This window comes from Syngnathoides biaculeatus, chromosome 14, assembly GCF_019802595.1.
Source record: "Syngnathoides biaculeatus isolate LvHL_M chromosome 14, ASM1980259v1, whole genome shotgun sequence".
In the NCBI taxonomy this organism is placed as follows: domain Eukaryota; kingdom Metazoa; phylum Chordata; class Actinopteri; order Syngnathiformes; family Syngnathidae; genus Syngnathoides; species Syngnathoides biaculeatus.
In genome coordinates, this window is record NC_084653.1 from 16170653 (window position 1) to 16194885 (window position 24233).

At 39.6% G+C, this 24233-nt stretch overlaps 1 protein-coding gene and 1 pseudogene across 1 annotated transcript; one reads left to right on the forward strand and one right to left on the reverse strand.

The window, feature by feature from the left end:
• Positions 1-10599: 10599 nt before the first annotated feature.
• LOC133512781 (5S ribosomal RNA) lies at positions 10600-10718 on the reverse strand (annotated as a pseudogene).
• Positions 10719-13525: 2807 nt separating this feature from the next.
• LOC133512322 (protein FAM171B-like) lies at positions 13526-22193 on the forward strand. The gene is made up of 8 exons (XM_061841843.1): positions 13526-13853; positions 18143-18376; positions 18474-18566; positions 18657-18815; positions 18900-19070; positions 19393-19509; positions 19621-19744; positions 20671-22193. The coding sequence occupies exons 1-8, from the start codon at positions 13646-13648 to the stop codon at positions 21524-21526; spliced, it is 1962 nt and encodes a 653-aa protein (XP_061697827.1). The 5' UTR covers positions 13526-13645; the 3' UTR covers positions 21527-22193.
• The last annotated feature ends 2040 nt before the right edge of the window (positions 22194-24233 follow it).

Here is a 24233-nt window from a genome sequence, read left to right on the forward strand (position 1 = left end):
GTTTTCAATAAAGAGTTCCTTGTATTTCCAGCCATTTTAGAGCAGATTGAGTTATCATTAAAGACTAACATAATATTGTCTTCTTAGAAAATACTGTATGAACAACTAATCGACCAAAAGAGTCTTTTCTTTCACTGGACAAAGAAAGTTTGTGAGTAGGTTGTGTTCTTGCTCTTTCATAATCAGTGGTAGAATGGCACAAACATGGAACAAAAAAGTAGAGAAATAAGCTAGGTTTTATTTTTGTAAAAAGTAACATCTCAAGCAAGCACTGTCTTTTGACGCTCATATTGTTTCTGCTTATTGATACCTCAAACTATAAAACAACAAAAATAAGATTATGAAAGGGCTTTTGGGAGCAAATGGTCTTTATTTACAATTACACAATAGAGAAACGTGCCACATGGCTTTAGTGTGTCATTTTTATATGGTGTTTGCTATCCACTGCGTGGACCCCATGATCACAAATCTAAAGCAATGTTATCTCCATGCATCTGTTGGTCATTAGAGTGGTTTACAAACCTACATTTCACAGACAAGGTGGGCAAGACAATCTTTTATGCCTCACCAATGAACATTGTGAACAATGTGCTGGTGGCAGTGACTAAGTTAATAATGAATCCTCAAAGTGATCAACAAACCTGGACGGTATAGGCCATCCACATTTTCATCTTAAATCTTCAAAATTTAGCCTCAACCATTTATCTATGATACCTGCTTCTGTTTTGGGCTCATTTGGCTGAATTTGCTAAAATGTCTGAATTCCTGTTCAATTGTGTGTGTGTGTGTGTGTGTGTGTGTGTGGTGTGTGTGTGTGTGTGTGTGTGTGTGTGTGTATATATATATATACACACACACACAGTACGTATGTCTGTGTGTGTGTGTATGATCGACCACAGTACATAAATCTTGACGGCACACAAACAGCGACTTAACTACCATCGCTCTCTCACTCCATTACCTGCATGTTGGTTTTACTGTGGTGTGAATGCACTTCATTTTCTATGCCCCCAGTGTAGCTTTAACTTTAATTACGGTGAATTGTCTGCAGACCAGCCTCTGCAGGTTCCACTGGGGTTTGGACTCAGCCATTGTTGACATCCATATATATGTCTATATACTGGAAATGAGCCTCCTTCTGCCACTGGCTGTTCGGACAATGAGGAGCAGTAAACTAGTCTAGTGTTTGTGCACTGTAGATAGAAATCGTGTTCTGTCACTTGGAATTGTGGGATTGTTATGAAAACTTTACCTCAATATTGTCCATCCATCCATCCATTTTCTTAGCTGCTTATTCTCACGAGGGTCGCAGGAGTGCTGGAGCCTATCTGAGCTGTCAACAGGCAGGGGGGACACCGTAACTGATTTCCACCCAATTGCAGGACACATGGAGACAAACAGTCGCATTCACAATCACACCTATGGGCAGTTTAGAGTGTCCAATTAATGTTGCATGTTTTTTTGTGATCTGGGGGGGAAACCGGAATGCCCGGAGAAAACCCACGCAGGCACGGGGAGAAATTGCAAACTCCACACAGGGGGGGCTGGGATTGAACCCGCGTCCTCTGTGAAGTTGCAAGTTGAGTTTTGCTTTCTGTCAACTTTATAAAATGCATACATACAAACATTAAATAACTATTTCTTGTACATTGCCAGATAGCGTAGTTTTTAAATTTCCTTCAACTCAACATGGCAGGAAAATGTCCATACCAACTATGATGGCTTTTTTGTTTAGTTTTATTTGTTTTGTGCCGGGAACATCTCACCAGGAAGGCATCCGAATCAAATGCCCCAGCCACCTCATCTGGCTCCTCTCAATATAGTGTTGTATTTCTGTCAAGTAAATTAAAGGGCTCAATTCTCTTTGTCTAACTGTCCTAACTGTTATTTGTATTTCAGTGGACATTGTACCAGTGTTTGTCAATAAAACATTTTCCAAGTCTTATTCTTTTTACTCATTCCAAAACCAAATGTTGTTTTAAGGTGAGAAGATTTGAAAAACTTCAAAAATCCTAAAACCAAATGGTTGTCCTCTTCTTGGTGGAGAAAAAAAAAACTTTACAAACTCACTAAAAGTCAAGCAATCATTGGACAAGAATAGGTGTGTAATTTTTATAAATTGAGAGATGAAGACAAAGACTTGAGGTACTGAAGTGCCTTCATAGGAGGCCCCGTAGCTCAGTGGTTACAGCACTGGTTTGGTAAACCAGGGGTTGTGGGTTCATATCCCACTGAGGCCTCCACTCCCTGAGAAGGGTTGCGTCAGGAAGGGCATCCAGTGTAAAAATTGTGCCAAACTTATATGTGCGTTCATCTGAGATGACACGCTGTGGCGACCCTGAAAGGGACACGCTGAAAGAAACTTGTTTACTTTTAAAGGATGATTTCATAAATGGATTTCAAGGGGTTTACTGCAAAACACTGGAAACGTTAATAAATAACAAAGATGTGATAGACTTTGCCAGAAAAATCAAAAAGATTTCCCCTTGTCGGTCTTTGGAAGGATGAAACCAAGGTTAGCCGTTGTCATTAAGATGAAAATGTGGTGAATGCAATGTAATGTCAGTGGCATGATCTCATTCTTTTATTGTGTAAAAAAGTTCAGCTTTTGGAGGACGTTGCACTAAAAATCAATTCACATCTTGAAAAAAAAGTCAGAAAGCGACAGGCAGTGGAGCACAACTCTGTAGCACAAAAAAAAAAAAGGAGATGACCTCGAGCAATATTAAAAAAATTGATTTTTAAATTGGGGACATAAAGGGCTAGGATGGCATCTAAGCTTTACTGATGTGTGTGGTGATATTAAACTGCAATTACTACTACAAAAGGACATTTATTTCAATACTAACAATCACTGAATTATTTAATATTTCTCTTACTTGAAAAATAGAAGCATGAAGTATGGGTATCTAAAAAAAAATTGCAGAGCTCACATCACATTATTATACTTTAAGTGAGCTAACGTGCTCATCCAGCAGCTGGCCAGACATACGTCATTCATCCGGTGAGGAAAGTTAAATCAAATCCATTATCTTTTTGTACCACTTTCATGTATCATAATTGCTAACCATGAAAAGACTAATACAAAAGATTTGGCCTCAGGGTGCAGAATTCGCTGAGCTTCTTTTGTATCCGCTCAAATACTCAAATACAAAGAAATGTCAAACTACCAGATTCACAATGTTTGTTGGGAGACTAAAACTTTCATGTTAGACTAAATCCCTGTTGATGGGATTAATACACTATATTAGTCGTGTCAAGATTGCTTTCACATGTACAGCAATTTTGGCCTTTGGCAGCTGGGGGGAGTTCCACTGGGGTGAAATATTTTAAGAAGATAACATTCTATGAACGTATTTACTATCATATTAAGCATATTTCAGTTATTGTCTTCCACTTCATGTCCATTAGAGCACTGTTTTTGTTTTAAAAGACAAAAACAATCATAAGTGAAAACTTACTAAATGACAACCAAAAAAAAAAAAAAACCAAAAGACATAGCTAAAGTTAACAGCAGTTTTGAAAATGAGAAGTGATTTTGTGTATGTGTGTGCATGTGTAGGTGTATGTTAGACAAACGCAGATAATTTACTGTAGTGGTTTAGTCCCAAGAATGACATGTCATGTTCTTATAGTGAAGTAATTATGTGCTTTCCTTTCAAAGTTCTTATTTGTCCTGCAGAAATTATAAAGCCATGCACTGATTGTAAAGTCATGATTTGCCCTGGCAGAAAAGACTGCACCCTGCCCAAATTCAGACTTGCTCAAGGCACACTGCTTTTTATTTAGTCGGATGACCTTGCACCATTTCACGTTTAACACGAGAATTTATCTTATCACCTCTCAGATATTTCACCCAGAGGCCAGTTTCAGATATTGTCTGGTCGGACTGTGCTTGTCGCAGTACAGTACATATTGAGATATTAACTTCATAACTTTGGCCTTCACTGAGGTCTTTTTTGTGGTGGTAAAAATTAAAACGATACAAAGATTTGGGTGAGAGGCAGGGTAAACCCTGAACTGATTGAATCGCAGGTCAACTTTTTGATCTACTTCCTTTGAAATTCAAATTACACCTTCGTATAAAGAGAAATAAAATCTCCCCATCATATCCAGTTCTTCTCCGATGTTATCAATTTACCTTTTGAGAGCCATTTTTCCTCTAAAAGAATATCAGTTTTAATGGAATTGCCCACTTTTCATGGACCTCAATGCACATTTGGTTGTTGATGAGAAAATCAACTGATCTGGTAGGATTTTCATGTAATGTATATTGTTCCCGGAAATACTATAAATATAGTTTAACCATTCCAGGCTATAGCTGTTGCCGTCAAAATACCTTTAACCGCAGAGAGTTGTGTGTTTAGTTATGTTTAACGTCACATCAGAATAGTGAGAAAGAGGGTTTGGGTGAAGAGGAAATGGTTCACCGAAGTCTTGTACACTCAAAAATATATGTCCAGTTTTTAGCTCAAATCTTTTCTTACAATGAAGTCAGCAAAGGACAGATTATCTGACAGCTCTTAAAATGATCCTTACAGATCATCCAGTAGTGTGAAGTGCGCTGAGAGGGATATTTTTCTTTTCTTCACAAATCTTCACAGAAAAAGGCAGAGGATCAAAATCCCAACTGTTTCAAACGCTCAATACTTTGATCAAAGAGTCCTTTCAGTCAGCCTTCTTCCGCAAAGAAGACGTTTGTTGATTCCTGCTATTTGTGTCCAAAAACAGTCCAACAGTCGCACCACTTCAAAACTGGCTATTCAGAGTCAATGAATCGTCCAAACTTAACATTTTTGTCAGAGCCAAATCCCAAACTGGTACTTTTAAAAGTCTCCCACTAATACACATGGAGTTTTTGAAAAGGGTTATTTGCCAGGTTGCACACAGCCCTCATCAATTCAATCTTGGGTTGGACAGTGATTAAGAAAATGTAGCTGAGTGAGAAAAGACTCAATACAAATGGCTCCGTTCCCCTATCAAATATAATTTCCCTGCTTTGACTGTCTCTCACTCTCTAACGGAGCATGTCACATATCATTTGAGTTGATATTCGAGTGTAACATTCATTGCCAAAAAGGAGGGAAAAAAAACTGGTTTTGAACTCCCAGGGCCACCTGCAGCTGTATGGCAGGATAGCAGTCTACTCATAATTTCGTTTGTCTGGTTGGGTATTTTCACAACTACCCTATTGTGTTACTGTATTTGGGGTCACATTCCGATGACTGAATGCTACAAATGTAAACATTCATGAACTATAATGCAGTGTTGTCTTGAAATACGAAAGATCCCAAATGATATACAAGTTGGGGTAAGACCAAAATTTATAAGAATAGTTGGCATGGTCATATCAAACTATGCATCCATCCATCCATTTTCTGAGCCGCTTATCCTCATGGGGGTTGTGGGAGTGCTGGAGCCTATCCCACCTGTCATCGGGCAGGAGGTGGGCTACACCCTGAACTGGTTGCCAGCCAATCACAGTGCACATGGAGACAAAAAACAATCAGACTCAAACTAGTGCACTCAAATAGGCCCGGACTGAGTTTTTCTCTAAAGGGTAAGAATTTGTTTTTATAGGCTATTTATTTTTCTCCAAAATATAGCAAATTTTTCGTTCATTCTTTCATTAGCGCCTGTGGATCAATTGATAGAGTGGGTCGACCCAAGGGAGGCTGATTCGAATCCTGGGTCTGACTGTCTGCAAGTCAAAATATCCTTAAGCAAGGAATTGAACCCTAATTTGGACCCAGTGGGCCTGGCAGTGCCTTGCATGGCAGCAGATGCCCATCGGTGTATGAATGTGCGCGTGAATGGATCAATGTGAGGCTTTGTAAAGCACTTTGGGCACTGTAGATAAAGGGCTTTTTAAGTGCACTCCATTTACCTTTCAAACGGCATCTAAGGGTATTTATATTTTATTGGCGTTCAGATTATGAGGGGGTTCTTGGAAAAATGTCTCACCTGTTTGAAAAATACATCTCTAAACTTTATCACAATAAGATTACAAAAAGACATCTTAATTTCAGTTCAATGGCAAAGTAAGTCAACATTTTAATTTCATGACAATGGGTCAGAAAATGCATTGCTTTTGCTTGACTGGTTTGCTAGTCAATGCACAATTTGGTTGTTATAATCATGGAAAAACAAAAAAAACAATGAAACACTGAAGTGTTTGTCGGGAGAAAAAAAGGTATTACAAAGTAAACGTGAGTCAAACTATAAATAAGGCTTGAGGAGATAAGATGGTCAAAGAAGACTGTCATCTCAAGAGTAAAACGATAATGACGTGCTGTCATTATTCCGTGTTGCTAGGAGAGTGTATTGATTTACCTTGATGTTCATCATCCAATCACCCCTGTGCTTTATGCAAGCTGCAGCAGCTCCACTCTTTACATACTGTTAGCAAAGCAGGCCAAAAAGGCTTTTTTAGATGACCTGCTTGCTCGACTAAAGGACATCTATTATTTTTCACGTTTTCATTTCGAAAACCTTACTTGAGCAATCACCAGATAGCATGAAGGTTTATACCTTGGGATATACCGTCAGTGGTGTAGGTGTGAAATTACAACAACTGTAGTGGATATATAGTGTTGAGAGGCGATAAAAAGGCATAATTTCAACTATCAATGCGTCACGGTTAGGGTTTGTAAAGGCGAGGGAGGCAAGGCAAAACATGGAGGACCAAGGTGCAGGGATGCGGATGGGATGAGGTAAGGCAGAAGTCCAGGAGTCTCAAAAATTGATAATGCCCAACAAAGGAAACTAAACAAAGTCCCACCAGCAAAGGAAAACCAAACAATCTCACTACTAATGACCAAAGCAACAAAGAAATTAAATAAACCCAAACTGGAAACAAGAGATGACGTGACACACAGAGACAGAAGAACTAACATGAACAATGAATAGGATGGGCAAGGACACTGACATTATCAATGTAGTGACAAGAACTGAAAGAAACCAGTGATCTAAATATACACAGACTGACAAGGCAACAACAAGGAAGACCTGGAAAAGACACGAGTGGCTGGCGGAAGGTGATTGGTCGACACAGGGGAGCGGGTTAGCGGGAACGGGTGGACGTGATCAACTGAGCACGCAAACTGAGCAAGTCTGGTAGCCCTGAAACTTTTCAGACTGATTCCATGACTTGGCTACAAGTGCAAAAGGAAAGGGGTATGGAACATGCAACGTGTTTCTGTCTTTACATGAAAAGATCTCAAGCATCAGATCATTAGTTTACAGAAACTGAGCATAAAATGAGCCCCTGTGCACTCAGTGTAACATCTTCTCATTAGGAGCAGCGGTACATTATGAGTCAGTAAGTTCAGTAGCCAAATCAATGATAAGCAGTCAATGGATTCAGTCATTTACTTTGACTGTTTAACAAGGGGCATTCTCTAGATCTACAGTGTAACAACTTGACTACAGAACTAATCGATCTTGATCATTTGAGATTATGATTACATTTACTGCCAAAAAAAGTCACTAAAATGTTTCCCCGCTCTGTAGTTGTTGACCATTTCCATCACCTGCGAGGATGTTCTTTAATGCCTCTCCACAAACATAATTGCTTTGGTGTTGAGGGCCTTGTATTTAATTTTCTATGTGGATCTTGCGACTCCGATCTCCCCATTCCAGATGAAATAGGCAATTGATTTCAGTAAACTGTCGCCAATTATAATTTGACCGACACTGCAACCCTGACTCTCACGTCCATTCGAAGCCATCTGGAGGGTTATGAATCTAAAGACACATTTAAAATGAATAACCATTTGACATTGCTGTATTAGTTCTCAGTGGTGTGGAAGTGGCCTAGAGCATACTTAAGACAATCTATAATTGGTTGTCTCTCTGATTTAGCTGCATATTAGACACAGCTTTCTGTGTGGTGCTGTGCATTGGACAAGGCTGCAAATTAAAAGAATACAGTGGAAACACTTACGTCAAGATCAATCCATTCCGAGATCCTGGTAGACCTATGATTTGGTTATAGATAAAAGCTATGAGCCCCCATTTAATGGTGGATTCTTAAAAGCATCATCAAACTCTAATGCAATGTTCAGTCTCCGTGAAATGCCATCGAGATTAAAGGTTCGGAATTTTGCTTTTACAATCTGTCAGAGATACCAATTGTGAGTATTTTCCCTAGTTGGAATTTGCCAAAGTAAGAGAGTTCCATTTTGACCAAAATGGTCAATTTTCTGTTCAATTTCTGGCATGGGTCCGTCCGACTTTTTGGCGTGAATTGTTATAATCGATAGATACACTGAATTCCATGTTAAATAGGTAAAACTAATGTCAGGAGTTCCAGGAGGTGGTCCTGCATGAGTTTTGCGAGGTATTTTTTAACAAAACAACTCCTAGAGGGCCTTTCACTGGCTGGTACTCGAAACCTGATATGATATTTTGAAGAAAATGGTGCAAATAGCCACATAAAAAAAGGTAACTTCATTGTATCCCTTAATTTTTGTTGAAGAGATCCCTAAAATTAATTAACTATCAAGAAGCTGATTTTCTCCCTCAGCTTTCTTCTTATTGGCGTGATTTAACATGTTGCTTTTGTTTGGTCGAAGTCCTTTGTCACCTTCACACGTTGTGAGCATGCTATACGCCCCATCAATAATGCCCAAGTGGACCAAAAGGCTGTCCGGGGCTTTCTTTTCTTGTCTTCTGTCCTTGCCATCACACATTGATTTAACATCTGTCGTGATAAATATTTTAGTGAGTGTGTGTCTATTCATTTTGCAACTGAGTTAAACCACATGGAATAGCTGGGTAACAATTAGCTCCTTTGGTCACTTGCCCATCATTTTAATAAACTATCTCCAAAAACAATAAAACTACATCTTTTTATCCAGTTAATCACAGAGGACACACAATTTATGAGGTCACAAGGGAGGATTTACAGGGGTGACCCCTCACCATTGAAGTGACAAACAGCGGAATGGATGCTTTACAAGTGCAATGTTCTCACCAATAAAAACTAAAGCAACAGAGAGATAAGAGTTGCCCTCCCTGAGGTAAAAACAGCAGCCGTGGCGCTTACGGAGAATGCCTGGCAACAAATGGAATCATCACCATGCCGATCACAGTCACCCTCAAAGACACCTATCTCCTGTTGTCTTCCATTAGAATATTTTTTCAGTGGAGAATAGATGATTTATCTGTATATAATCACATAAAATGAGTGAAGAAACTCAAGAAACATGATGCATTGGTGATTTTGACACATATGCAGCCAAAAGGGCCTCCATCTCACGCCTCATTATTCCAGGCCAAAACATCACTCCATCATGTCCCTGCTGACTTCACAGACTCTCTCAAACATAAAAGTGTTTGAAAGTATTTTTAAGACCACTGAAAACATTTCTCTTTGTGACATTAGTTAGTCACGGCTAAAATAAACCTTTCTTAATATAAATTAAGTTAATGAAACAAATTGTTCTCTGTGGAAATCAAGTTATTTAAAAGTGCAATGAACTGCTTAACATATCCGTCAGTCTTTCCAATCACTGTGCAAGATGTTGGACTGTTTTACACTTTTCATTAGCAGAAAGATTTTTTTTCTCATTTCAAATAAAAATGGATTTAAGACATTTCTAAAACTTATCACTTTGAGACTGACCTCAGTGATGTAAATAAACAGGAGAAACATTACACAAAAACATTTGATCGTATATGCACAATTTCATGTTTGTGTATAAATGTGTGACTGCCACTTATCCTCATGAGGGTCATGGGAGTGCTGGAGCCTATCCCAGCCGTCATCGGGCAGGAAGGGGGGTACACCCTGATCTGGTTGCCAATCAATCGTAGGGCACATGAAGACAAACAAGTCGCACTCACACTCACATACACATGCAATTTAGAGTCTCCAATTAATGCATGTTCTTGGGATGTGGGAGGAAACTGGAGTGCCTGGATAAAACCCATGCAGGCACAGGAAGAACGTGCAAACTTCACACAGGCGGGGGCGGGATTTGAACCCGGCACTCAGAACTGTGAGGCCAATATATCTATTTTTTTTCCATTTCTTTCTCAACACCGCTCATCCACGGTATCCCTTATTGCACACAGAGAAACGCGACAGGGAAGAAGTCAATAATTCTCAGAAACGCAAACCAGAGAAAGTAAATTAAAAACAAGAGTCAGAGTGATGTTTTTTTTCTCCCCTGATTCTCTATTTCAATTTGACAGCCGAAGCTCTGATCCACAATTTGTGACAACTGAAAATCAAGGATAAGAATATCCAACATACTTCATAAAAAATCTCATTTCCAACTATAGCAGTCAATACCAGGGTACATGCAATAATATCCATCAATCCATTTTGTACGGAGCTTATCGAAATTAGGTTCTTTGGTGAGCTGGAGCCTGTACAAACTGTTGTTGGGTGAGTTGCATGTGGGCAACATGAACAGGTTGCAGGGGCACTTAAATATAACTTAAAGTTTTCAACTCATATCTTCTTATCTGGCTTGTCCCGTTAGGGGTCGCCACAGCGTGTCATCTCAGATGAACGCACATTTGTTTGGCACAGTTTTACGCCGGATGCCCTTCGTGACGCAATGCCTCTGCATTTTAGCTGGGGAGAGAAGCTTACAGCACCTGGTATTCCCAGGCGGTCTCCCATCCAAGTACTACCCAGGGCCAAGCCCACTTAGCTTCAGAGATCTGACGAGATCTGGCGTTCTCAGGGTAGCATGGCCGTTTCAACTCATATTACATGTTTTTTTTTGGAGGGGGGGGAATGTCATTGAAAGGCAGAAAAAAAACATCAAGCTTTAGAAAAACACAAAAACTCCAACCTCTTTACTGTGCGGAAGAAATAAATGTTAATCACTATTCCGGCGTGCTGCCCGATCATGAAATAGCCAGACAAATACCCACCAAACAATTCACACAATAAATCTTTCATAGCAGAAATCTATCCTGTGATTGCAGTTTTGTTGCTGCCGCTGTTCTTGCTCTCTTATTGTGCCCCAGTTTCTCTCAATGCACAGGCTCGGAGGTGAAATGAGGCCAAAGGAATAGGCTTGGGTTTAAAATGTGTTGAAAGCCCACACGTGAAGTGGAAGTGTCACAAAACGTGGATTTTGTGAATTGCAGATATTTCACAATTTCCCCGGTATCCATGGTTGTCTCCAATGCTTCAATCACACAAAATTTATAGCTATGACATTTAACAACAAGGCACCACAAGCGCATATCGTTAGCAACACCTACATTCGATCCTTCTGTCCTATTCTGTCCTGTCCAAGTTGCGAGGAAGAAGATTCAAACCCAGGCGTCCAAACAATTACTACATCATGCTGCCTGTTGTAAAAACCCATGTTTATCTCAATATTAATGATAAGCAGTGCTCCTGTCTCCCCAGGCAAGGTCTTATGCAGTGTTTGACGCTGTCTGCTGCTCTGTCTCACATCCTCAAATCACTTTGTTGCCTCTGGTCTGTCTCTGCTATTTTGATAATTGAATGCCGTTGCCAAGGCAAACATTTTTCCCCATCACCCTCTCGTTATATTACTTTGACCTTGCGCACTTATCAAACATTTAATACTGATGCGAATTTGGTTTTCAGGATCGATGAAAATCAACACAGTTCAAATACTAGCACAATGAAGTGGAAAGTGAATTTACTTTTATTTTACTTTCATTGTTTGGAACCGAACTTTTACTCCAAGCGGCACTATGACTTGAGGAGCAACAAGAATTGATTTGTTGTGCTTGGAAAAAGATTAATGTCGAAAAGCAATGAGACATGGGTGCATACACAAGCAGGTGGTCAGGAGCATGTTTCCAAAATTATCCCTCTAGATGAAGCTGTTTGTATGGATGAATGAACCATTCATTGCTATATCTAATTCGAGACACGCTGATCCCAAAGACTCAGTCGAGCATAAATTCCACTTCCCGCTGCACTTGTGTGTTTACACTCCAATTTATGGTTGTCAGCGCGGGATATAATTGGGTTGAAAAATTGGGTCTCTCTCAGAGATGAAATACAAACACATACATTTTATAAGTTCTAGAAGGTTTTCCCAACACTCTGTATGCTCTCCAGCAGATTAAGCAGAACTGTTATTTTGAACTCTTCATCAGTTTCTTACAGGTATTTAGATATTAAAAAAGAATCCCACCACACCACACGTCAGTAGCACTACCTGGTTCATTTTCCCACATCCCGTCCTGCATTTTTCTGTCTTCTCTTATCTGTTCATCTTAGCTGGTATATTTTTTAAGTTAAATTGAGTGTTGTATTACTCAGTTGAGGGCTTTAAGATTCACTGCTCAGAAATAAATAGCGCGACAGTAAGGCGTCATTCAATGAACGTAGCTCAGGTTATATAACGTGATCGCTTGAATGACTTTCAAACTGAGGCGCATTTAAATGATCTTAGGGAGGAAGTGTGTGTAGCGGTGATCTTGCTGATGGGATCAACAATCAGAAGCATTGGAGACAACCTCCAAACGACAGCAATTCACCCAAAGAGCCTTAGTGACGCATAAGGTACAAGTAAATACAAATCCAAAGGGAGCAAAAATAGAAACAATTAATGGGATTTCATACGAATGCATAATTCCTTTGCAGAAATACACAAAGACTTGCAGTACAGTTGCAGCATGATACAGGATCTCACAATATTGAGTACACACCTCACATTTTTGTAAATATTTTATTATTTGGCATTTTCACGGAACAACAAGGATGAAACAGTGTACTCAATAGACTTTCATACTTGTGTGTTGAGTTATTTTGAGGAGACAGTACATTTAGAATAAATTATAAGCGCTATAGACTGGTAAAATCTTTATTTTCAGTCTTGTCCCATGAAAAAGACATAATGAAGTTTTTTTAATGTGAGGTGTGTGCTCAAATTTATGAAATACTATACAACTGAAATATGTAAAAAAGTATATACATGTACATTTCATATATACATGTAGACATACTGTACACAAATATACATTGCTACATTTACATATCGACCCATCCATATACGTATCCTATATCGTATACATTTACACAAATATATAACACTTATATGCAGAGATGCATAGCCACATATACCTACAGTATTTCCCTGCCTAATTAAAACTAACGTTTGGAGTTTCTCTGTTACCATCTACTGGTGAAAGTAAGATGATGCAAGTGATATTTTATTTTTGATGAGACTGTTTCTGTACATGAGTTAATTAAGCTTCGTCCTATCATTTTGTCATTGAACCACCTTCATGTTACCGAATGGTATTTTATGCTGTACTGTTTATATATGAATATGTCATGAGAATTAAAACCCATATTACCCCTCAATCACATCATCTCATAACTAGACGTTTGCAATATAAATAAAAAAAATGTAACAGTTGCGATTATCCAAAATTTAAATAATACGGCACGAATATTATATTGTGACATTTAATAAAGAAAGAAAGAAAAACAACAGACGTCCTCACGCAGCCTTGAGGGGAGGAGTTTAAAGACCCCCCCCACCCCCCCAACAAGGCTGACAGCAAAATAGATGGATGCCCCACCAACAAGTTATAGATCGCGCTAGAGTGTTATTTTATTTGTTTGTTGTTTTGTTTTATTTTAAATCAGCGTGTTTCTTTTCTCCTCTTTTTGCCGTTCAAAAGAAAAATGTTAATGTCGTTTTTGCTCAGTGCACTGATTTTATGCGAGAGAGAAGCGCTAGGCCAGCTCTCCGCGACCGGAAACGGGACGAGCCGGAGCCCGAGCCCGAGCCCGAGCCCCCCTCCTATGCATGGCGATGCTGGGGGAAGCTTCACGTTCTCAACGCACCGAGAGATTCCGCGGCGACAGCAGCAAATCCCCCAACGCTTGTCCGGTTGGTATGCAGCACTAAACACTTTTTATGCTTCAACTACATGTCGTGACGTGTTTACATAATCAAGGCCAAGAATATTTATTTGTTGCATGCTCTAAATAGAATTAATTAATTTACCACCCCACACACAGAATTAGTACATAAAAACTGATATTTCCTTTTAATGTAAGCAACTACAAATAGATATAATGTGTTATAAACATATATATTTTAAAAATGTTTTATTTTATGGATTTTTCCTCTTAAATAAAAGTACTGTATTGTAAATTCATGTATTTAGTATATAAAACGTGTATTTAACAATATTTTTAACAAATCAAATAATTTTAAACATTTGAATTGATCAGCTCAGCATTAAAATGAACTTTATGATTCTAAAGTCATCGACTTGCTCCAGTGAATAAATTTATAACAAAAAGCACCCCAAAAAAGTTGGTTGTGTTGGTTTGAAAGAACCAAAGACAACTTTCAGAGGCTTTCAAAGATAAATTTGCATCAGATTTTGTCTTATCTCCCTTAAACCTCCATTATTGATGTGGACTAATGACCAAGTCCTAATGTGAAATACTAAAAGTCATGAGTAACCTGATGCACCCATTTAAAATGTTCAATTTGCTTATACGGATTGCTTAAACCACAACTATATGACAAACTATGATCCCCAAAAAAATATGTTATATTATTTCACATCTATTGTACAAAGTTTACATTAAAAATAGGTGATTCGATTTCGCAGAAAACATGCATCAGAAGTGCACTTGCACACATACACGCAAGGATCTCACGACAGAGATGCTCGATGACTGGCCATTTAACTCGGAAATCCAATAAGTGAACTCAACTTTTGCGGGGCCCCTGACAAGCATAAGGATAAAAGGCCCGTTCATCACTTCTCATTTGTGCTTCTCATTCTAAGCATAAATTGTGTTTTCTGTTTCTTTGAGACAGATCGAGACACATGTGCATCTCATGAGACTCAGTAGAGTCGCATTATCAACAAACTCATGACTAATTCATGCTGCGTGGTAGGAGTGCAGTCCTCATCACGAGCCCAGCTGTCCCACACTGCTTTGTCCAGCGCAGTCGCACTTGGACCGAAGACTGGGCAATGCAATCCACCCCCTTGCCTTGCTTCTTGCTGTGCACCCTCCTTTTGGCTCACAGCCTGTTCCCACAAGCATTTCTATGGAAATTGTAGAAAAGGTTTCACACTCTGCAGTAGTGGACCACTTTTTACAAATCTACACAATTATTCCGTTTAGCCCTCATGGAATCTGTCTACCGATTTGGTGAAAAAGTCACCTGTTTGCATTTTTGCCCTTTCTGAAATTCTGTAAGATACAACAACATATTGTCAAACCCCTGTCAAAATATTTTTATTCTTATTAATAATTTATTTGGAATTTAACTGTTTACATTCTACTGTACTTTATGTCAAAACTATATGTATACTCAGGTCGGGTACCCCTGGTTTGGGATACAGACACATGCAAAAAGTCTTTGAGCTTGTAGTGTTCCCTCAAAAGGTGATTCATATTGGGGGTTATGAAACTGCAATTTCTAGAGAGGTCACCTCAAAACCATACAGTCCATTTTCAAGTAATTGCAGTGGCCTTTTGGGTCTTTTTTCCCCCCTGTAAGACTGTAGAGCCGCTGCACCTGCATTTGAGACAGATTTGGATTTAGCTTTCGTATTCCTCTGACTGCGGAATGTTATGACCTAATTCCAACACACACACACACACAAACAAGACTGCCCATGTTTACATCAGCAGTAGTGGGCGAGGTTTGTGTGTGCGTGTGCGTGCATGTGTATTTCAAGAGATAAGTCCCTATATGACCATCTGTTTGCGGTTGTCTGGTGGTCTGGTGGTCTCACAGAACCAACATTGTGTTCTTTTAAATGGGGTTTGTGAAAATGGGATACTGATAATATACTTGCTTGAATATTTTGATTTCACATGATTGCTTCTCTAGTGTTGCACTTTTGTGTGTGTTGAAGTTATAACATGCACAATTTCAGGACCTATTTGTCATCCATGTCAATAGTCTCAGATGTCCCATTTCAACTCTTATCATAAACCTCTTTGCTGCATGGTCCGGTTGGCCAAATGGGGGAGATTATTGTAATCCGGCGCAAGACACCTCTGCTTCACATAGAGTAACCCCCCCCCCCCCCCAGCCACCATCACCCCTAAGATCCGGGTTGTCTATATGGAAGAAAACACACACACACACACAACATCATCTAGTCTGTCTGTGCTAATTTTTATATGCCAGTTGACTGAGCAAGACTGATAACATTCATCTAATGTAAATGCTTGTTTTACATGAGAGGGACTGTGGCTGGGATAAAGTATCATGATGTAGGATCATGCCATTATCTGCCTTGGCAATGCTGAACTGTTATGTAAACTGAGTAAACCCGTGGCGTTCCCTTTCCTGTAAGGCAAGGAGCAGCATTGGGAAAATTCAAACCATCATATTTAGACACTGTGATGACAGTGATGTGAACGTTTTGAATTTGAGGCTCGTGCTTTCAATAAACAATTTGTAATCACTCATAAAGGATTTCCAAAATTCAGGCATTCCAGAGTGTACATAGCCGTCCATCCAATCCAAGGTTCATAACTGGTAGCAAACCAACTCTAGTGGAAGATTTACCTTGAAAATCCCTGGAAATGCCCAAAATAATGCTAGACTGGCTGCATTAAACCAAATTTGACATGTGTGTGTGTCCGTTTATATATAGACACACATACCTTTTATGACTTCTTTGTACACTGCAATTGATTTTTGGCACTTGTAATGAATTGCTTGCATACCGTGAGCATCGATTTTTAATGATTGATGCCACTGTATGCTTTATTCAAGCGTCAGGGAGTGATATATGATCAAGAATTTTCTGCATTTAGAATTCAACTCTATTGTCCCCCCACTTTAGTCTCGGAGCCACAAACTAATAATTGCTTTCACAGTGTGATCTTAACTAATTGGATTCGTGAATAAGGTGGCACAGTATCAATAGTCTCTGAATGGGGCGATAAGACAATAGATGATAGATGCATATCCAGATCTTTGGCTGTGTACATGCTGATTACGGAGCTCTCTTTAATTGATCTTCAGTTTTGCTAATTGCCTTTCGGTCAGTTTGTATTTGTGTCTCAAACCTCTTTGCGGACCACTTGTTCAATATTGTTCTGGGAGTCCTACAATAGGTTTCCCATTCCATTGTTCAGTATGGCAGTGTCTGCTTTATTTGGAGCTACAGCCATCTTCATTCTTCATGTCTTCGGGGAGGTAGCAATACCGTCCACTGATTTAATCGCAAAAAAATGTATTTCACAAAGTTTAGTTCAGGGTGTATGGGCTGTCCCTTAGAGAAAGGGTGAAAATCATCAGTCATCCACTAGGGGCTGAGAGTTGAGGATCTGGTCCTAGATTTGGATAAGAGTTAAATGAGGTGGCTCAGACACCTGGTAATGATACCCCCTGAACACCTACCTGGATTGGCGTTCCGGGCACGTCCTACATGAGGGTGGCCCGGAATGACCCAAGACACCCCGGAGGGCCTATCTTGCACTGATGGCCTGGGAACACTTTGGGATTCTCTGGGAAGACCTGGAGGGAAGTCTGAGCTTCTCTTCTTGAGCTGCTCCCCTGTGACCCAACCCTAGATAAATGGAAGAAGATGGATGGATGGGTGGATGGATGGAAAAGTTTTAAAAATGTCAATAGAGTCCTATTAACTTAGCCACCATCAGGCCATTTGTTCTAAGAATATCATGTTTCGTTTGATTTATGTCTTGTTTCCTCCATGTCAGTCCGTGCGCTCTGTGTTTGTATTTTCTATGGTTTGCAACATAAACGGACAGAACTTACTGTGAGAAAAAAGAACCAAAAAATATCCAACAACGGCAGAATCCAATATGGAAATGAGACAGAATGCATACAGCAAATGAGCAGGAGACCAATGATCCAGTGCCTTCTTGGTATGGTTGTAGGTCTTAAGACTGGTTCTTGATTACAATTGCTCCCAGTTATGAGATTCCCTGGACCACCTTGGGGAAATGAAAAGAAACAGCTACAAAGAGACTAACCCTCACCTAACCCTTTTTTCTGAGAAATTACTCTATAGGTTTAAGTTCATAATTCATGGACCAAATAAATCACCAAATTTAAGGGTTTCCGACTGAAAAATGTGGTACATTTTTCAGGCATGTTCATCCCGGTTGAGAACAAAACCACTTCAGTCTACAGTTTTCTTAGCAATGTTGTATTTCACACAGGTTCAAACTTCAACCTGAAGGTACAGGTCACTGACATGCTGACTCGTCAGTACTTGAGCCAGGCAGAGGTGGATCTGTACGTCAATTACACCAGAACCAACACAGTTCTTACAGGGGAGGAGGGCAGTGTTTTCCTCCAAGTACCTTTTCAAACTGGGTCGCCTGTCACAGTCGTGGCGTGCAAGGACAGCTATGTTTGCACATTGCTTCCATACAGAACTATACGGACACCAAGTGAGATATGTATTTTATACAGTAAAGTATTTTCAAATTATTACCAGTGATATTATTGCTCCACAGCAAATTTAAAGCACGGTTCTTCCCATTTCAGTATTTTCTTCGGTGACTATACCACTCCGCCGTTTGACACAAGGAAGCATCTGGCTTTTTGAAGACTCTGTCCTGATCACAGACCAAACATCTGGTAATTTACCATTACCAGAATTGCCAGCACTATTTCCCAAATGGAATACCTAATAATAAAAGTGATTGCTAACATTAAGCTGTTTTGCAGATGCTTCATTACAGCCTGTTGTCCAGTTCCCAAAGAGTCTGCTGAACGTGACCGAAGGCAGTGACATCGCCTCTTTTAAAGCTTACGTGACCACCCCGAAGCCAATTTTACGGGAACGAGACTTTGTCAAGACCTTAGCCATCATGAGCAGAACAACAGGTTGCTTGACAATGTGAACAATCTGCTGGAAGTGACAATAAAATCAGTCATTGTGTCTTTATTTTTTTCTTCCCAACATTGAAGGCTACATCAGCATGGATTTGAATCCCGTTGCGGCAGTTAGTGTGCGACTGTTCTCCGGAGAAACGGAGCTGCATATCAGTGGACCCATAAAGATCAGCCTAACTCTTCCCGACAACTGTGGACTGCAGTCTTCAAACGCAGTTCCAGCATGGTTATATAATCGCACCACTGGTGGGTAGACAAATCACGCACATGAACAATAAATCGTCCTTCCTATTTTGAAACTAATTTAAGAGATTAGATTGATGGATTCTGAAGTTTCTCTTCATATTAAAAGTGCAGGAAAGAATTTGACTAACGTTGCAAAATAACCCACTTCATGTCTCTTCTTATTTCACTTCACGTAAAATGTGTTTTGGATTTGATCTCAACAGATAACACTGACCAGGAAATCATCACTAACCTTAAGTTCTACTGCCTCATCTAGAAAAAAGTTTCGTGTTGAACAGTCATTTCAGGTATACGACTTAATGTGTTTTATTGTTTCATTGAGGTGGTTGGATGAGACAGGGATTGGGGACAGTGGTCTCAGAGGGTACAAAATTGAGTTGGACATTCACCGCTCCTCATCTTGGTTATTGGATTGCTGCGCCTATGCCAACAATTGAAGGTAAAAACGCTGACCTAAAGCGATGAAGGTTTGAAATGGCATAAGAATGGTATTGAACATTTTAACCCAAAATAAATTATTAAGTCACCTCCTTCAATCTCTGTTCTTTAGATGTCTTTACACCTGTCGTCCTCAGCGACCTCTTTGACAATTATTCACCTTACCTGATGGTCATTCTTGGAGGAATGCTTTGTATTTTTGCCTGTCTTCTTGCTGGACTGTTATATTGTCACAGGTAAGGCAGGCTTGTATGGAATAGAATCAGATCACTGAACTCGTGGTCAGCAAGTGAAAATTAATCAGTAAATTGGGAAAAAAAACCACTCACTGCGTCGGCAGCTTTACCAGGTAATCCAGTACAGCGTGTAACACTGATGAGAAGCTAACGTCGTTAGCTAACACTTTGAAAGAAAAATGCACTGCAGCTCTGCGTACTTTGTATTTGTTTGACAAGTTCGTTTTTCACACGGCGTATTCCAGGCATGACTATAAAATGGTGGATCTTATGGGTTTACCTCCTTTACATGGTGACAGACTAGCTGAAGGTATATAAAGCCAGGCTTTACATTTACTACTATTCAGTTGGTTGGATGTCATCAAGTGACAACACCATCAGTTCTTGACTCTGCTTTTGTGTTATGGTGCTTGATATTTTCTTGTGTTCTCACCTCATCCAATTTTCATAAATGTCTCTCCCCACTTTTGTTGTGACTCCAAATTTTGTTTTCCATGTTTTAAGGTCAACCTCTATTCATCTGTCATCGAGACAGAATGTATTTGTTCTCTCAACTTCATTTCTAAAAACATTTGGAGCACAACAATTTGTTCTTGGGGGACACATAAAAGGGCTGGATTGTGATGACACACAGCACAAAGCACCACATTTGTCCAAATGAAGCTCCTCAACACACTTCAACCAATGTTTGCACCAATAAGCTACAAGATGGCACAAAACAATATTTTTACAATCCTTATTTAGCATAAAACTGATTAATAGAGGATATGTTCCATCTTAGAGGCCTATAGAAAAAGCAAATAGGAGATTATAGGTTCAACAAAAAAAATTTAAAGGGGAATTTGTCAATGTTAAAGCGCAAATAGGGCTTGGGTTCACTGCACTGCATTTTACGGTGACATGACAATATTTTTTTTTTTCTCTAGAAACTCTTCAAGGCAAACTAAAGTGACGCAGATGCTTCCACTGACGACAAAAGATGAATCCACCACAACTGGCAGCAATGAAGACATTGAACGATCTTCTCCATTTGCCGGAAACATGGATGGCCATCATAATGTCAGCGTATCCATCTATAATGGCAATATTATACCCAATCCCAATGCATTGGCCAGCAGCGCTGAAGCCAATGATGTGATTCCTTCAAGCAATACAACGGACCTGATACGAATTCCCGCTCCTCTAACAGACTCTCTGGTATTTTACAACCAGCCTGTTGCCTTTCTGCATGCGTCTGCATTTTTCCAAGTGGAAGACCAACAAGAGCAGCCCCACTGGAGCAAGTCAATGGCTTCGTACACTGGTGGCCCAGCGAAACTGAGTGAAGAAAGCTGCAGCCAAAATGTGTCACAAAGTTCCTCTGCCACTGAGAAGCAGGAAGGAGATACTGAAAAACAGGTTGACAATTTGGAAAATGCTCATTTACCAACAACCAGAGGCCATTATAGTCTCCTAGAATCTGCATCAGTTCCAGAAACATTAAGTAAAATGAGGACCAGTAGACACTCGATGGATGCTGCCACAGAACTTTCAAAAAGGCCTTCATCACAGCCTCCCCGGGCCTGGTTTGTGAGTCTGGAGGGCAAACCCGCGGCCGAGATCCATTACGCCGTGGCAGAGCAGCAACGGAGAAGAAGAGCGACAGAAAGTCAGGAAACCAGTTTGGATTCAGGTGTGGATATGATCGAGATGAACCAGACACACGGGAGGAGAGCTGTAACTCTGGAGAGGAACACTACCTTCGTAAAGAGGACATCCAGCAACAAAGATACGTCTCGGTAAAAATCAACGAGCAGTGTTCAGGTCTGCAGTGCTTGAACTGGAACGGCATCAGATGTAATTTCTGTACGTCATGACGTGAATGATTGAGTTCAGACAAATCAGAATGCGAGCTACGTCTGCAATTTACTAGTTGTTGAGTTAAAATGTGATTCCTTTGCTCACAATTTTACTGTAACTGAACAAGATGTGATTCATTCCTTCCTCGATTAGTTATTTTGAAAGAACGACTTGCATTTTGGGGGCCACTGTCCTGTAAAACAAAAAAATTGCTCATAACATCCCATGGTGGGGCAGCAATGGTTTCATCAAATGACGCTTAACTGGGCAGACATCATAATCGGACATATGAAAAAATCTCAAAGATCCAGGCCAGAAATTGAAGAGTTTCTTATTTTGGGTTGAAACAGGTATTTTGGCCCAATTTCAAGGCTCCTGCTTTGGGAAACTCAGGTATTGGAAAATTGTAAATCTTTTTTTGCCAGTGACAATGACTCATTTGTATAATCGGGTGCCAAGGGAAAAATGTTAACCCTCAGTTGACAACAAACACGACAAGCACATTGACAATAATAATGGATACAATTTTATACAAGCAAGGAGAAAGTTCAAATACAACATGGCATTCAGAAGTGATAATATAATAACATACACACACGCACACACATACATCAACAAATGCATTTTTTATGTTTGTCTATTTGTGTTTACCACAATGGACTCAATCGTATTATAACATTATCATATTGAGTGGTTTTCAACATGAGCTTTTTCTTCTGGCTTCATGTCCACATGGCCATTTTTAATCTTAATAAATTCTTGTTTAATTCAAGTGCTGTGCGAGGTTTCCTGTTAATTTTATAAGTTTGCAGTTATTTAAACTCCAGAGGCCCCGCAGCTCAGTGGTTAGACCGCTGGTTTGGTAAACCAGGGGTTGTGGGTTCGTATCCCACTGGGGCCTCCACTCCCTGAGAAGGGTTACGTAAGGAAGGGCATCCAGTGTAAAAATAAAAAAATTAAAAAAAAATGGTGCCAAACATAAATGTGCGTTCTTCTGAGATGACACTCTGTGGCGACCCCGAAAGGGACAAGCCGAAAGAAACTTACTAGTAATTTAAACTCCAGACAGCTGTAACAACTTGACATTTGCATTTCTTCTTCACTGTTGGGTCTGACTGTGCCAATGCATGTTGATGACGTGCCTCCACTAGATGTCAGACTTACACAAGGTTTGTTTCCGGTTACTATTTCTAAGTTAGCAGCAGTTAAATGAGAGCCTAAATTCAACTAAATTATCTTCTCCTATAGTGATGTAATGTTTCAAATGGCCACAAACAAATTGGAGTATGTAAATGTTGAAAGGGAAAGAAAGTTGGATGAATGGAAATTAGATTCATGATTTATATGAACTCTATCCAAAGAAATAGTTCAATTAATCAAAGCTTTCAGAAGCTGAGCTAAACCCTACACTGTATATAAATTATTATGAGTACAAGTTGGGCGGCATGGTGATTGACTGGTTATCACAACTGCCTCGCAGTTCTGAGGACTTCAAATCCTAGCCCCGCCTGTAATGTTCTCATGGTGCATAATGTTACAGTGGTTTGTGTTAGGTTGTAAGAGGTTGTAGAACCCACTTCTGTATATTATATTGAAGAATCTCTCTGATCAAGACAGAAAAAGACTCAGTGTGACTGAATACCCCAAGAGATGCCAGTTTGGAAGAATGGGGGATCTGTATCCCTTTTATGCCAGAACAGTTTTACTGTGTTCCAGTGGAGTTTTTAAGCTTCCACTGTGTGTTTTTTTTTTTTTTTTGTATCATTTTAGAAGTTTATTGAGAATGAGAATTGAAATGAGAAAGTCAATCAGTCAAACAGACCAAAGTTCCGAGAGGGGAGAGAGAAACGAAGACAAAGCACTAATTGTAAAACAGGGAAAAAGAAAAGTAAATCATTACACATCTACAAGAGAACAGCTTCAGTACTGTATGGAAACGAAATGCTATATAGGGAACACTATTTTTGAATGCACAACTGTGAAGTGCAACCAAAAACACTGGACCCACACACACAAACAAACACACACATACACTTCTTTTGAAAATAGAATGGCTTGTTGTGAATGGATTGAAAAATAGCTTGCAGTTAAAAATGGGTCGCTATAGATACCATGAGTGATTCTCTTCATTCTCAAGCGATATCTCATTTCCTACCTTTTGTTTTTGTCCTTCATAATAGTGTTGGTGTTGTGAGCCAGAAATTCTCTTTTTCTTGCAGTCAGTGGTGCTGCTGCATGGACTGTGAAGCTGATTTCTAAAACTTGTTGAGTTTGTCCAGATAACATCGAGATGCTGGAGGATTAATTGCAGCAGAGAGATATTCGCTCATTGAAATCTAAGCTTCTTAGCAACGTACAAGTTTCAACCTGGACATGAATTTTGTACTCAAGAGTAATGTCTGATATATTTTTTTTCAAATCAAAACATGAACATCAAATAAAGTAAAACTAATATCTATTAATTAACATGCCTGCGACCATTTCAATTTTTAATTGCCGAAAATCCAAGAAAACATACATTGGCCTCTACAAGATTACATTACAGGACTTGCTTCATTGGCTTAGCTTATTCATGAAGAAGCTGTTTGCTGACCAGATTTAGTGATTGTCTGCAAATGTTGCCATATCCACTGCCAAAACAACAATTGAA